Source organism: Bombina bombina, chromosome 11 (assembly GCF_027579735.1).
Source record: "Bombina bombina isolate aBomBom1 chromosome 11, aBomBom1.pri, whole genome shotgun sequence".
In the NCBI taxonomy this organism is placed as follows: domain Eukaryota; kingdom Metazoa; phylum Chordata; class Amphibia; order Anura; family Bombinatoridae; genus Bombina; species Bombina bombina.
Window position 1 is genome coordinate 51,413,518 of NC_069509.1, and position 14,440 is coordinate 51,427,957.

General features: G+C 38.1%; 1 protein-coding gene across 1 annotated transcript in view; it reads right to left on the bottom strand.

Moving 5' to 3' along the window:
* Nucleotides 1-14,440, bottom strand: part of LOC128641659 (glucagon receptor-like) — a 148,200-nt gene that overhangs the window by 38,647 nt on the left and 95,113 nt on the right. Inside the window, exons 6-7 of the mRNA XM_053694193.1 lie at nt 4,279-4,386; nt 711-832 (exon numbers count right to left, since the gene is read on the bottom strand). Coding sequence (XP_053550168.1) covers nt 711-832; nt 4,279-4,386 — 230 coding nt within the window. The remainder of the gene's footprint in view (nt 1-710; nt 833-4,278; nt 4,387-14,440) is intronic.

Below are 14,440 nucleotides of genomic sequence, written 5' to 3' on the forward strand. Positions count from 1 at the left end.
CACGGTGCATACTTAAATATACTTTTGAAACAGCTATAGCTTTTATTAGAAGCATTATGGCTAATACATGTATAATACACAAATGCTTGTATTCAATCCTGAAATGCATTCCTGTGGATTCTAATTTGGGCTGGAATATCCCTTTAATGTGCAGTTTGTTATCTTGTATTTTCTGCTTAAGCCAAACATTAAGATTTGTGTTAATACAATGAGAGTGGCAATCCCTGTCATCCAGAAAGCTCTGCATCTTCACACTGGGCACCGCCATCTTGGAACTTATATTTGTTATGTAACTTGTAAACTGTGCAAAACACTGCAAAAGTAAGGCTTGCGCTCTGTATTATGGGAGCTAAACTGAAGTACAAGGCAGTAGCCACTAGCCAGTAACATGACAGATGAACGTGACTGCTTCTGTCACATGATGCAACAATACGTGTGATACAAAATGGCGGCGCCCAGTATAAAATGCAGAGCTTTACCAGCTGATTCTGTGATGAGGTTAAATAAGAGAACAGCTTTAAAAAGAGCTGCAGGTACCAGGGGGGGAAACAATACCATGGTGACTAATAACCTTCCTACTGTAGTTGTACCCAGCTGTTTAACGTCCATTTAAATGCTTTTGTTCCATATGAATGGTACAAAGTATAAACACATTATAATATTAAAGTTTAAATATATCAGGTGTTTTTATTTACAGTCACTTGAATCACCTCATCTTGTGTCACCTCCATCTCATCGTCACACTGTGATGAGTCCCTCCAGGGCTCAGTCCCATTTACAGTGACCCAATGACCATCATGCCCACAACGCCGTGATACCAACCCATGACTCACTGCCAAAAAACAGAGCAAGGACCAGGTTAAAGTGACTAAAGTGACTAAAGACAAAACTGTTGTGGTTTATGATACAGTTCACGTCTCATATAAAGAACTATTTAACTGCTACTTACAAGTTCTTCAGTGTTGTTGACATATATTTGCATATATCCGTCTATAATTTATGTGACAAACTATGGTCTGTTTTTGCGCCACACACATCCGATCTACAATTACTTTAGACATCAGAAGGTAATTTAAATATTTAAAGAAAATACTGTACGTGTAATATAGTGGTAATCAATAAACATGAGCCTGATCCGCAAAGGCCAACACCACCACACATTTCGGACTAAAGCCTCTATATTCAAAACATCAACAGACTGACAGGAAACTGTCTGTGTGGGTTTGCCAGGCTCGCAATACGTTGGTCTATTAATATATTTAAAATAAGTGGGCTGAGCCTTACTGTGCCGACAAGTGGCGATGTGTCTCCCATAAGAAATAATAGTGATCGCAGATTCAGCAAAAGTCTGCCCACATTGCCACTCGTCTGCGGAGGAGGGGGGGGGGTGTAATTGAAGTGTTCCTACACAGCACAGATAGTGCGCTCGCTGAAACAAAAAAAAAGGTTTTTGTGTTGGAATGACAAAACTGAAAATTTTGCAAGGTATCCCAAATAGAAGTCAAGTGGCAAATTTAGATTACTATCCATATATACAGCCCAAATAGTCAATATTACGAGAAGTACAAAATTCCATTAAAAATCATCCTTTATTTTACAAAAAGCACTTACAATTTAGCATTCACACTAACCCCCATCGTGCCATCTAGCGCATTTCACTTCTGCTTTGTCATAGATAATAAAGCAGAAGTGAAACGCGTAGGATAACACAATGGTGGTCAGTGTGCGCACTAAATTGTAAGTGCTTTTTAAACTTTCTGTTAAATAAAGGATGATTTTTAATGGAACTTTGTACTTATTGTAATATCGACTGTTTGGACTGCATATGGATAGTAATCTGCATTTTGCCACTTGGCTTGTGTTTGGATACCTCATTTTCTGTGTTGTAATGCATATATATCTAATATACAATGAGCAAATATTAAAAAAGTGCCTACTATTTTTCTGTAATTTATCTCTGTCCCCAGACAGTCTGAAATGCACCCTGCAGAAACCAAAACTGACAACACTGCTCCATGCTGCACAGTGCTTGCTTAATCAATTCAAATATCTATAATTAGCTATGGCAAAAGGGATAATATAAATATAGTTAAGCTTTTAAAATTAATTTTAATAAACTTTCAAGTTTACTTCTATTATTATCATAACATATGCTTTGTTATTTTGGTATCCTTTGTTAAAGAAGCAGCAATGCACTGCTGGGAGCTAGCTAAACATATCAAGTTAGCCATTGACAAGAGGCATATATGTGTAGCCAGCCACCAATCACCAGGTAGCTCACAGTAATGCAGTAATGCATTGCTGCTACTGAGCCTACTTAGGTATACTTTTCAATATAGAATACCAAGAAAACAAAGCAATTTAAAAAATATAAGTAAATTGGAAAGTTGTTTTGAAATTGATCTGGATTTTATTTTACTGTCCATTTAAAGGGACACTGAACTCAAATTTCTTCTTTCGTGATTCAGATAGAGCATGCAAATTTAAGCAACTTTCTAATTTACTCCTATTATCAATTTTTCTTCGTTCTCTTGCTATCTTTATTTGAAAAGAAGGCATCTTAGTTAAGGAGCCAGACAATTTTTGGTTCAGAACACTGGACAGCACTTGTTTATTGGTGGGTGAATTTATCCACCAATCAGCAAGAACAACCCAGGTTGTTCACCAAAAATTGGCCGGCATCTAAACTTTCATTCTTGCTTTTCAAATAAAGATACCAAGAGAAGGAAGACAATTTGATAATAGGAGTAAATTAGAAAGTTGCTTATAATTGCATGCTCTATCTGAATCACAAAAGAAAAAAAATTGGGTTCAGTGTCCCTTTAACATTAGTTACAGTTTTTTTTTCTTTATTTTTAAAGAAGATATTTTGTTCACAGAGGGCATTTTAGAATTTCTCGTTGCCTTTCAGTTATCAGCCACAAAGCAGAATGTTGTTACATTAGAGCAGGGTTCTTCAAACTTATTTTACCAAGACCCAGTGCCATGAGACCACATACCTTTGTGACCCTAATTTTATGCTGAAAATCTCTGAAGTAATGTACAAGATAACTGCAATTTTGGTAAACACACACACTCATATAACACACATACACTCATACCACACACACACTCTCATACAACACACATACACCACACTCTCATACAACACACACACACTCATACAACACACATACACTGATACCACACACACACTCATACAACACACATACTCTCATACAACACACATACACTCATATAATACACATATACCACACTCTCATACAACACACACAACACACACACACTCATACAACACACATACACTCATACCACACACACACTCATACAACACACACTCTCATACAACACACATACACTCATATAACACACATACACCACACTCTCATACAACACACACAACACACACACACTCATACAACACACATACACTCATACAACACACATATACGCATACCACACACACACACACTCATACAACACACGCACTCTCATACAACACACATACACTCATACCACACACACACTCTCATACAACACACATACACATACACACACCATACACTCTCAAACAACACACATACACTCATATAACACACATACACTCATATAACACACATTCACTCTCCTACAACACACATACACTCATATAACATACACACACCACACACTCTCATACAACACACATACACTCATATAACACACACAAACTCTCCTACAACACACATACACTCATATAACACACACACACACACCACACTCTCATACAACACACATACACTCATATAACACACACACACTATCATGCAACACACATACACTCATATAACACACACACCACACACTCACCACACACTCTCATACAACACACATACACTCACATAGCACACACACACACTCTCATTCAACATACACTAAAAACACTCTAATACAACACAATCACACACAGCACACACTCTTATACAAAACACATACATTCATATAACACACACCACACACTCTCATACAACACACACAACACACATACACTCATACAACACACACACTCTCCTACAACACACATACACTCATATAACACACACACTCTCAAACAACACACACACTTCTACAACACACACACACACACCACACACACTCTCCTACAACACACACACTAGTTGTGACCCAGTAAGCATGGTGTTGCAACCCAGTAATGGGTCCTGACCTGTGGTTTGAATAATCCTGCATTAGAGAGATCTGTAAGTTAATAGTGAAGGTGAAATTTTAGTCTTTGTGTACCTTTCTGGAACCAGGGTAGATAATAGGGGCAGGATACATTGATGATTGTTCCTGGGGTTCCATCTGGCCAGCAAGCATACATGTCAAACGTACGGTTACAGTATTCTCCTGGGAATGAGAAATAGAGAGGAAATTATGAGGATGAAGTGAAAACTGCTAAGGCAATTCTGTAAAGACACATTCACACCAAACCACAATGCAAGGTCTTTTCTAATTATTGCCCACGATGTATATAGTTTTTATAATTTGTATACATAGTACATATTTTCAGTATGGATAGTTTGATAATGAAATATAAATAGTTAGGGGCATATTTATCAAGCGCCGTATGGAGCTTCATGTCCCTTGTTTCTGGCGAGCCTTCAGGCTCGCCCGAAACACAAGTTATGAAGCAACGGTCTAAAGACCACTGCTCCATAACCTGTCCGCCTGCTCTAAAGCGGTGGACAGACATCGCCAGAAATCAACCGGATCGAATACGATCGGGTTGATTGACACCCCCTGCAAGCGGCCAATTGGCTGCAAATCTGCAAGGGGCAGCATTGCACCAGCAGTTTACAAGAACTACTGGTGCAAAAATATATGCTGTCGGCATTCATCGATGTGCAGCGGACATGATCCGCAATATCAGATCATGTCCGCTCGCACATTGATAATTCGACCCCTTAGTCTTTTGAGTAGCCTGATGATTTCATTATTTCTGAATTTCAGTTTAGACATTATTGAGATATTATTTTATTTGTGTGATAATAAATTGTACATCCTTTCATACAACTGTGTGTTTCACACCCTGTAAAGAGGTTAAACACATTGGTAAAGTAAGCTCCAGAGAAGCAATTCACTATCGGGACCTAGTTAAAAATAAATTGTGACCAATGACAAGAGGCATATTTGTGTAGCTAGCTCCCAGCCGTGCATTGCTGCCCTTGAGCCTACCTGGGTATGCATATCAACAAAGGATACCAAAAGAACAAAATGGATTTCATTAAATTTAAAAGGCTCTTAAAATTGCGTGCTCTATCTGAACCATGAAAGTTTAATTTTCATAAGACCAAAAATTTGCAAAGAATGTGTTAGATGGCAAGACATTTCTAAGAAAGGAAGAAAATAAAAATCCATACAGCTGTCACAGGCTTTAAATAAAAAAAAAATGATAAGTTGATAGACATTGTTCAAATTGAGCAAAGCTTAAATTACATCTTAAAAGACGGAATGGAAAATTCAATGTTGAATGCTGAAAGATAAATGTTCTACGATTGTGGTGTAGTTCCAGAATAAATACATGATTAATAGTACTTCAATCAACGGATTCAAACGAAAAATCAGAACTAGAAAAAAATGTCTTTTATGAGAGTGTGTGCCCAAATCTGTAATTATCCTCTGAAACATTCCCTGAAGTGCCCATGTTGTGTTTTTTTAAATTTAAAGACATTAGAATTATTATTTTTTTCTTCTTTAAAATCTATACTACAGTTATAGCTCAACAATCAAAGCTTAGTTGCTGATATATAAATAGCACAGATTAATAAAAAAAAATCCTGGCAAATTTGATTTTTGACTGGAGAGACATGAAATTCTAAATTAAACTGTTTTGGTTTAAACAATGACTTGTTATACTGAGTATAAACATGTATGAGAAATTGCTTATTTTTTTTATTATTTGAAATAGCTGATTTTGTTGTTTGGAACCACAACCCATTAAAATGGTTTAAACTTGCAGGGATATCAAATCTCCTTATTTTATCACTTTCTGTACACACACATGCTTCTTTATATTTGTCTGTATACCAAAGCCCAATACTTAGGGCCTGATATTCACAAGCTCACAGACATTAGAGAAAAATCACACAAAATCTTGTAATGTAAGAGTCTCTCGGCTAGATTACGAGTTGTGCGTTAGGTTTAAAAAGCAGCGTTAAGAGGTCCTAACGCTTTTTAACGCCCACTGGTATTACGAGTCTTGCAGGTACAGGTGTACCGCTCACTTTTTTGGCCAGACTTGGAAATACCGCAAATCCACTTACGTAAATTGCGTATCCTCTTTTTTCAATGGGACTTGCATAGCGTCGGTATTACGAGTCTGCCAAAAAGTGAGCAGTACACCCTCTCCTGTCAAGACTGGTACCGCATTTTAAAGTCAGTAGTTAAGAGTTTTACACTACAACGCCGTAGCATAAAACTCTTAACTAAAGTGCTAAAAAGTACACCAACACCCATAAACTACCTATTAACCCCTAAACCGAGGCCCTCCCACATCGCATACACTAAAATAAAAATTTTAACCTCTAATCTGCCGAACCGGACATCGCCGCCACTATAATAAACATATTAACCCCTAAACCGCCGCACTCCAGCCTCGCAAACATTAGTTAAATATTATTAACCCCTAATCTGCCGTCCCTAACATTGCCGACACCTACCTACATTTATTAACCCCTAATCTGCCGCCCCCAACGTCGCTGCCACTATACTAAATGTATTAACCCCTAAACTTAAGTCTAACCCTAACACCCCCTAACTTAAATATAATTAAAAGAAATCTAAATAAAAATTCCTATCGTTAACTAAATAATTACTATTTAAAACTAAATACTTACCTATAAAATAAACCCTAAGATAGCTACAATATAACTAATAGTTACATTGTAGCTATCTTAGGATTTATTTTTATTTTACAGGCAGGTTTGTATTTATTTATTTTTTTGGTAGAATTAGTTATTAAATAGTTATTAACTATTTAATAACTACCTAGCTAAAATAAATACAAAGTTACCTGTAAAATAAAACCTAACCTAAGTTACAATTACACCTAACACTACACTATAATTAAATTATTTCCCTAAATTACATACAATTAAATAAAATTAACTAAAGTACAAAAAAAAAACAAATACTACATTACAGAAAATAATAAACAAATTACAAGATTTTTAAACTAATTACACCTAATCTAATCCCCCTAAAAAAATAAAAAAGCCCCCCCAAAATAAAAAAAAGCCCTACCCTACACTAAATTACAAATAGCCCTACGGAATTAAGGTAGAAAAAATCCTATTGGCTGATGCAATCAGCCAATAGGATTGAAGTTCAATCCTATTGGCTGATGCAATCAGCCAACCAATAGGATTGAGCTGGCATTCTATTGGCTGTTCCAATCAGCCAATAGAATGCCAGCTCAATCCTATTGGCTGATTGCATCAGCCAATAGGACTTTTTCTACCTTAATTCCGATTGGCTGATAGAATTCTATCAGCCAATCGGAATTGAAGGGATGCCATCTTGGATGACGTACTTTAAAGGTACCTTCATTCAGTCTTAGCCGTCGGATGAAGAGGATGCTCCACGTCGGATGTCTTGAAGATGGACCCGCTCCGTGCCGGATGGATGAAGATAGAAGATGCCATCTGGATGAAGACTTCTGCCCGTCTGGAGGACCACTTCGCCCAGCAGGGATGAAGACTTCTCCCGGCTTCGTTGAGGACTTCGGCCTGGTTGGATGAAGACTTCTCCCGGTAAGGTGATCTTCAAGGGGTTAGTGTTAGGTTTTTTTAAGGGGGTATTGGGTGGGTTTTAGAGTAGGGTTGGTTGTGTGGGTGGTGGGTTTTAATGTTGGGGGGGATTTGTAATTTTTTTTACAGGTAAAAGAGCTGATTACTTTGGGGCAATGCCCCGCAAAAGGCCCTTTAAAGGGCTATTTGTAATTTAGTGTAGGGTAGGGCTTTTTTTTTATTTTGGGGGGGCTTTTTTTATTTTGTTAGGGGGATTAGATTAGGTGTAATTAGTTTAAAAATCTTGTAATTTGTTTATTATTTTCTGTAATTTAGTGGAGTTTTTAGTACTTTAGCTAATTTTATTTAATTGTATTTAATTTAGGGAAATAATTTAATTATAGTGTAGTGTTAGGAGTAATTGTAACTTAGGTTAGGTTTTATTTTACAGGTAACTTTATATTTATTTTAGCTAGGTAGTTATTCAATAGTTAAAAACTATTTAATAACCATTCTACCTAGTTAAAATAAATACAAACTTGACTGTAAAATAAAAATAAATCCTAAACTAGCTACAATGTAACTATTAGTTATATTGTAGCTAGCTTAGGGTTTATTTTATAGGCAAGTATTTAGTTTTAAATAGGAATTATTTAGTTAATGATAGGAATTTTTATTTAGATTTCTTTTAATTATATTTAAGTTAGGGGGTGTTAGGGTTAGGGTTAGACTTAGGTTTAGGGGTTATTACATTTAGTATAGTGGCGGCGACGTTGGGGGCGGCAGATTAGGGGTTAATAAATGTAGATAGGTGTCGGCGATGTTAGAGCCGGTAGATTAGGGGTTAATAATATTTAACTAATGTTTGCGAGGCAGGAGTGCGGCGGTTTAGGGGTTAATATGTTTATTATAGTGGTGGCGATGTTGGGGGAGGCAGATTAGGGGTTAATAAGTGTAGGTAGGTGGCGGCGACATTGGGGCGGCAGAGTAGGGGTTGATAAATATAATGTAGGGTTCGGCGATGTTGAGGGCAGCAGATTAGGGGTTCATAAGTATAAGATTAGGGTTGTTTAGACTCGGGGTTCATGTTAGGGTGTTAGATGTAGACATAAAATGTATTTCCCCATAGGAATCAATGGGGCTGCGTTAAGGAGCTTTATGCTGCTTTTTTGCAGGTGTTAGACTTTTTTTCAGCCGGCTCTCCCCGTTGATTCCTATGGGGAAATCGTGCACGAGCGCGTTACACCAGCTCACCGCTAATGTAGCAGCGCTGGTATTGGAGTGCGGTAATGAGCAAAATTTTGCTCAACGCTCACTTCTTGTCTGGTTTGTAAAAACCTGTAATACCAGCGCTGTCTGTAAGTGAGCGGTGAGCATAAACTGCTCGTTAGCACCGCACAGCCTCTAACGCAAAACTCGTAATCTAGGTGTCTGTTTCCCATAAAGAACACTACATAGCAACATAAACATTTCTTAAAGGGATATGAAACCCAAAAATGTTTGATTTAGACCAGGGCTGGACTGGGACACATATACACACACACATATATATATATATATATATATATATATATACACACATATATATATATATATATATATATATACACACACACATATATATATATATACACACACACACACACATATATATATATATATATATATATATATATATATATATATACACACACACACACACACATATATACAGGTGGCCCTCATTTTACAACGGTTCAATTTACACCGTTTCAGAATAACAACCTTTTTTTCCAGTCATGTGACTGCTAAAAAGCATTGAGAAGCAGTGCATTTATTAAAATAGCCAGTAGGTGGAGCTGTCTGCTTGTGTTGCAGCAAAGCCAAACAAGCTGAAATTAATCAGTTTAACGAGACCTGAGCTATAGAGCAGATTTCAAAGGAACAAGATCTTCCTGTCTATAAATCAGTCCAGATCTTCCTGTCTATAAATCAGTCCAGATTGGAATGCATAGAAAGAACTATTTGCAGAAAAATGCAAGTGAAGTCTGTGTTGTGTGATTATTTTATTAGGTTTATAATGCTGTTTAGCAAATGTTTTTGTTAATTTAACCTAGTTTAATCATATATTCTGCGTTGTGTGATTATTTTATTAGGTTAATAATTCTGTTTAGCATTTAAAGTCTTCATTTCAAAGCTTTAAAAATAATCTATTAGGTGTTACTTATGACAATTTTTTGAGAGGGGCCTGGAACCTATCTCCCTCACTTCCGATTGACTTACATTATAAACTGGGTTTCAATTTACAATGGTTTTGATTTACAACCATTACTTCTGGAACCTAACCCTGGCGTAAACTGAGGGCTACCTGTATATATACTGTATATACACACACATATCCATATATATAATACATCCAAATAAATATATTGTATATATATATATATATATTATCGGTTATTTGTAGAGCGCCAACAGATTCCGCAGCGCTATAAACAAATGCGGAGTACAACAAAACATTTTTAGGGATCAAATGGGTAGAGGGCCCTGCAGAGAGTCGCACTGTTGTAGTCAGCTCTTAAGAAGGTGATCTACAAACAGCTGGGCTCTTAGGCTCACATGCTAAGGGGGCACTGGGGATAGCAATGAAGGAGAGGAACTGGTATTAGGAAAGGTTAGTGTAGGTTGCATGCATCCCTGAACTGTAGAGTCTTTAGGGAGCGCTTGAAGCTTTCAAAACTAGGGGAGAGTCTTGTGGAGCGAGGCAGAGAGTTCCACAAGATGGGAGCCAGTCTGGAGAAGTCCTATAAACAGGAGGGTGACAAGGTAACAAGAGAGGAGGAGAGTAGGAGGTCATGAGCAGAGCGAAGGGGACGGGAGGGAGAGTATCTGGAGACAAGGTCTGAGATATAGGGGGGAGCAGTGCAGTTGAGGGCTTTGTATGTCAGAGTGAGAATTTTGTGTTTGATCCTAGAGGCAAGAGGAAGCCAGTGAAGAGATTGGCAGAGAGGTGCAGGAGATGAAGAGCGACGTGTAAGGAAGATGAGCCTGGCAGAGACATTCATTATCGATTGTACAGAAGCTAAGCGGCAGCTGGGGAGACCAGAGAGGTAATTGAGGCGGGAGAGGATGAGAGAGTGGATTAAAATCTTAGTTGTGTCTTGTGTAAGGAAATGTCTAATTTTAGAGATGTTTTTAAGGTGGAAGCGGCAGGCTTTACCCAAGGACTGAATGTGAGGAGGGAAAGAAAGATCTGAGTCAAATGTGACCCCAAGACATCGGGCATGGGGGGTAGGGGTAATGATGGAGTTCTCAACAGTTATAGAGAGATTGGGGTGGAGATTTTGGAAGAAGGAGGGAAAATAAGGAGCTCAGTTTTGGAGAGATTTAGCTTGAGGTAGTGAGAGGACATCCAGGAAGAAATGTGAGAAAGACAGTTAGTGACACGGGTTAGCAAGGAAGGAGAAAGGTCTGGTGCAGAGAAGTAGATTTGGGTGTCGTAGGCATACAAATGATATTGGAAACCGTGGGACTTAATTAGGGAACCTAATGATGACGTGTAGATTGAGAAGAGAAGGGGACCGAGGAGGACCCAGAGAAGGCTACACTTAAAGGGACACTAAACCCAAATTTTTTCTTTCGTGATTCAGATAGAGCATGCAATTTTAAGCAACTTTCTGTTACTCCTATTATCATTTTTTCTTAATTCTCTTGCTATCTTTATTTGAAAAAGAAGGCATCTAAGCTTTATTTTTGGTTCAGCACTGTGGACAGCACTTTTTTATTGGTGGATGAATTTATCCACCAATCAGCAAGAACAACCCAGGTTGTTCACCAAAAATGTGCCGGCATCTAAACTTACATTCTTGCATTTCAAATAAAGAGACCAAGAGAATGAAGAAATTTTGATTATAGAAGTAAATTAGAAAGTTGCTTAAAATTGCTGCTCTATCTGAATCACGAATGAAAAAAATAGGGTTCAGTGTCCCTGTAAGGTATGTTTTGACAGGTAGCAAGAGAACCACAAGAGGGCTTTGTCACAAATGCCGAAGGATAGAGGGTTTGGAGCAAAAGAGGGTGGTCAACAGTATCAAGGCTGTGGACAGATCAAGGAGGATAAGCAGAGAGAAGTGGTCTTTTGATTTTGCTGTAAGTAGATCGTGGTAACCTTAATGATTGCTGTCTCTGTGGAGTGATGGGGACAAAATCCAGATTGCAGTTGGTCAAGGAGGGAGTTTAGTGTAAGGAAATGGGATAGGCGTGCATATATATTAGCTTTTCGAGAAGCTTTGAGGCAAGAAGGAAATAGGGCGGTAGTTGGATGGGGAGGTTGGAGCAAGGGAAGGTTTTTTGAGGATAAGTGTGACCAGTGCATGTTTCAGAGATGAGGGAAATATACCGGTGCTGAGGGAGAGGTTGAAAATGTGTGTGAGTATGGGGGTAAGGATAGAAGAGAGGGAGGGGAGTAGCTATGATGGGATAGGGTCAAGGGGACAGGTAGTGAGGTGAGAGCGCAGTATATATATATATATATATATATATATATATATATATATACATATATACATACATACATGCATACAAGTCATTCAGAGGCAATAATAATTTATATGGTGTTTAAGATGAATATACAAAGTGCCTTGCTTGCAATAAATAACGTAGTTGAGTGCTTCAGTGTAAAGAAAATATCTAAAGGCAGTGCAGCAGCCCTTTAGGTATTTTTTGTACACTGAAGCACTCAACTACTTTATTTATTGCTATGTTCAAGACATCAGGCAAATGTATATTCAACTAGACATCATACTCATTGTTATTGCCTGTGCTGTGGATGTTTCTACTCCCCTCCCCAACCTGCTCTGGGTAGAGTTCTGGGCAATAGGCACTAACAGGCACTTGCTACTTACTTGATCGTGGGCACCATTATAACCAGTACAGCTGTGCCTGTGCTGCTGCTACTTACTTGCGCTCCGCGCTGTGTGCCTGTGGCCTGCTGCTCCCTATGTTCCGGTCCACATGGCCTCCAGCTTGGCTCCCTCTGTGTCGCGTGTGCACAGGCTCAGTGATGTCCTCCTCCCTCCCACCCGCTCCACAGTGCTATTGGAGTAGAGCGGTATCCCGGCAACCCAATCCGGCCCTGATGTAGACAGAACACACCTTTTTAAAAAAAGTTTCCAAATTAATGCTATTATCAAATTTGCTTTGTTCCAATGATATTCTGTGTTGAAGAGATACCTAGGTAGCATCTGAAGCACTATATGGCAGGAAATAGTGCTGCCATATAGTGCTCGTACAAATGGATAACAGTCTTTCAAAACTGCTGCCATATTGTGGCTCCAGAAATGGATCGGCTCCTAAGCATATGTCCCTGCTTTCAACAAAATATATCAAAAGAACAAATAAAAATTGATAATAGAAATAAATTAGAAAGATGTTTAAAATTGCATGTTCTATCTGAATCATGAAATAATTTTTTTTTTTTTTTTTTTAAAGTAACTGACTTTATTTAGAAATTCGAAGAAAGTACAGTGTGGGAGACGCAGCTCCCCGAAATACAAAATATTTTGTCAGTTGGTTTTACAAGGTAATAATAAAAAAGAGATGTTTAGGAGGAAAACATATAACTTATGTTGTTGGAAATCAGATAATGCCTTTTTAAAAATGTTAAAGAAAGTAAGAGAAGAGAAAGGAGAAAGAAAGAACAAGAAGAGGCTGCTTCCTAGCTACTCGTTGAAAGCTAAATGTGTTTAAGTTGTAGGACTTTGTTGTCCTACTAGGTCGCTGTTTTGGTTCGATCCACCCGCATGCATGCATATTCGTTTTTCGTGGTTAACATTGCTTTGTAACTGTCAGGGTTTTTTCCCTGTTGTGTTTGCCATGTGCTGCTGGCAGCCATTTTACTCACCTCTCTTCCTGACTATGGTGCATTGTGGGGGATGCTGCTCAATTCCTACACTTCCTTTTATGGCCAGACTAGTGTGCATCATCCATGGGAGACAGGATGCAGTCTCGGAATTGTGATGTCATCACTTCTGTTCAGTATGCTTTGCCTTTGCGTTGTCTCAACCATAAGGTTGGTTATTATTGTTTGTTATGAGGTTTGTGTCAAATCCACAGGCTTGGGGGCTTTTCTTTTAAGATATTTTTCCCAAGTATCTAGTATGTCAGCATAGACATCCATTTTGGCGTTTTTCATATAACTATATTCCTCTAATTCTAGGAATTCGGAAACTCGAAGTGTCCACATGTTTAGGTTTGGGGCCTCCTTACTATTCCAGTTTTTAGCTATTAAATATTTGATACTGTTTGTCATGATATAAAATAGTTTAACATGAGGTTTGTGTTTAATCCTAGGGGGTTTGTTTAGTAGCCATATCAAAGGGTCAAGGTGAAAGGAGGTGTCTAGTATTGTTTCAATTTCTGCAATGGCCAGTCTCCAAAAGTTTTGGATCGAATTGCAGCACAACCACCACATGTGGGCCATGTTACTGCTGCTATGCCCATACCTCCAGCATTGGTCAGATTTGTTATGGTAGAGGTGATGGAGTTTCTTAGGGGTCAGGTACCATCTGTGTAAGAGTTTTAGGTTGATTTCTATTATGGACTTTGTTAATTTTTGGAAAATGGAGACACTTGTCTGGGGCAGAATAATTATTCCTAGGTCATCTTCCCATCTCTCTAGATATGAAGGTATGTTA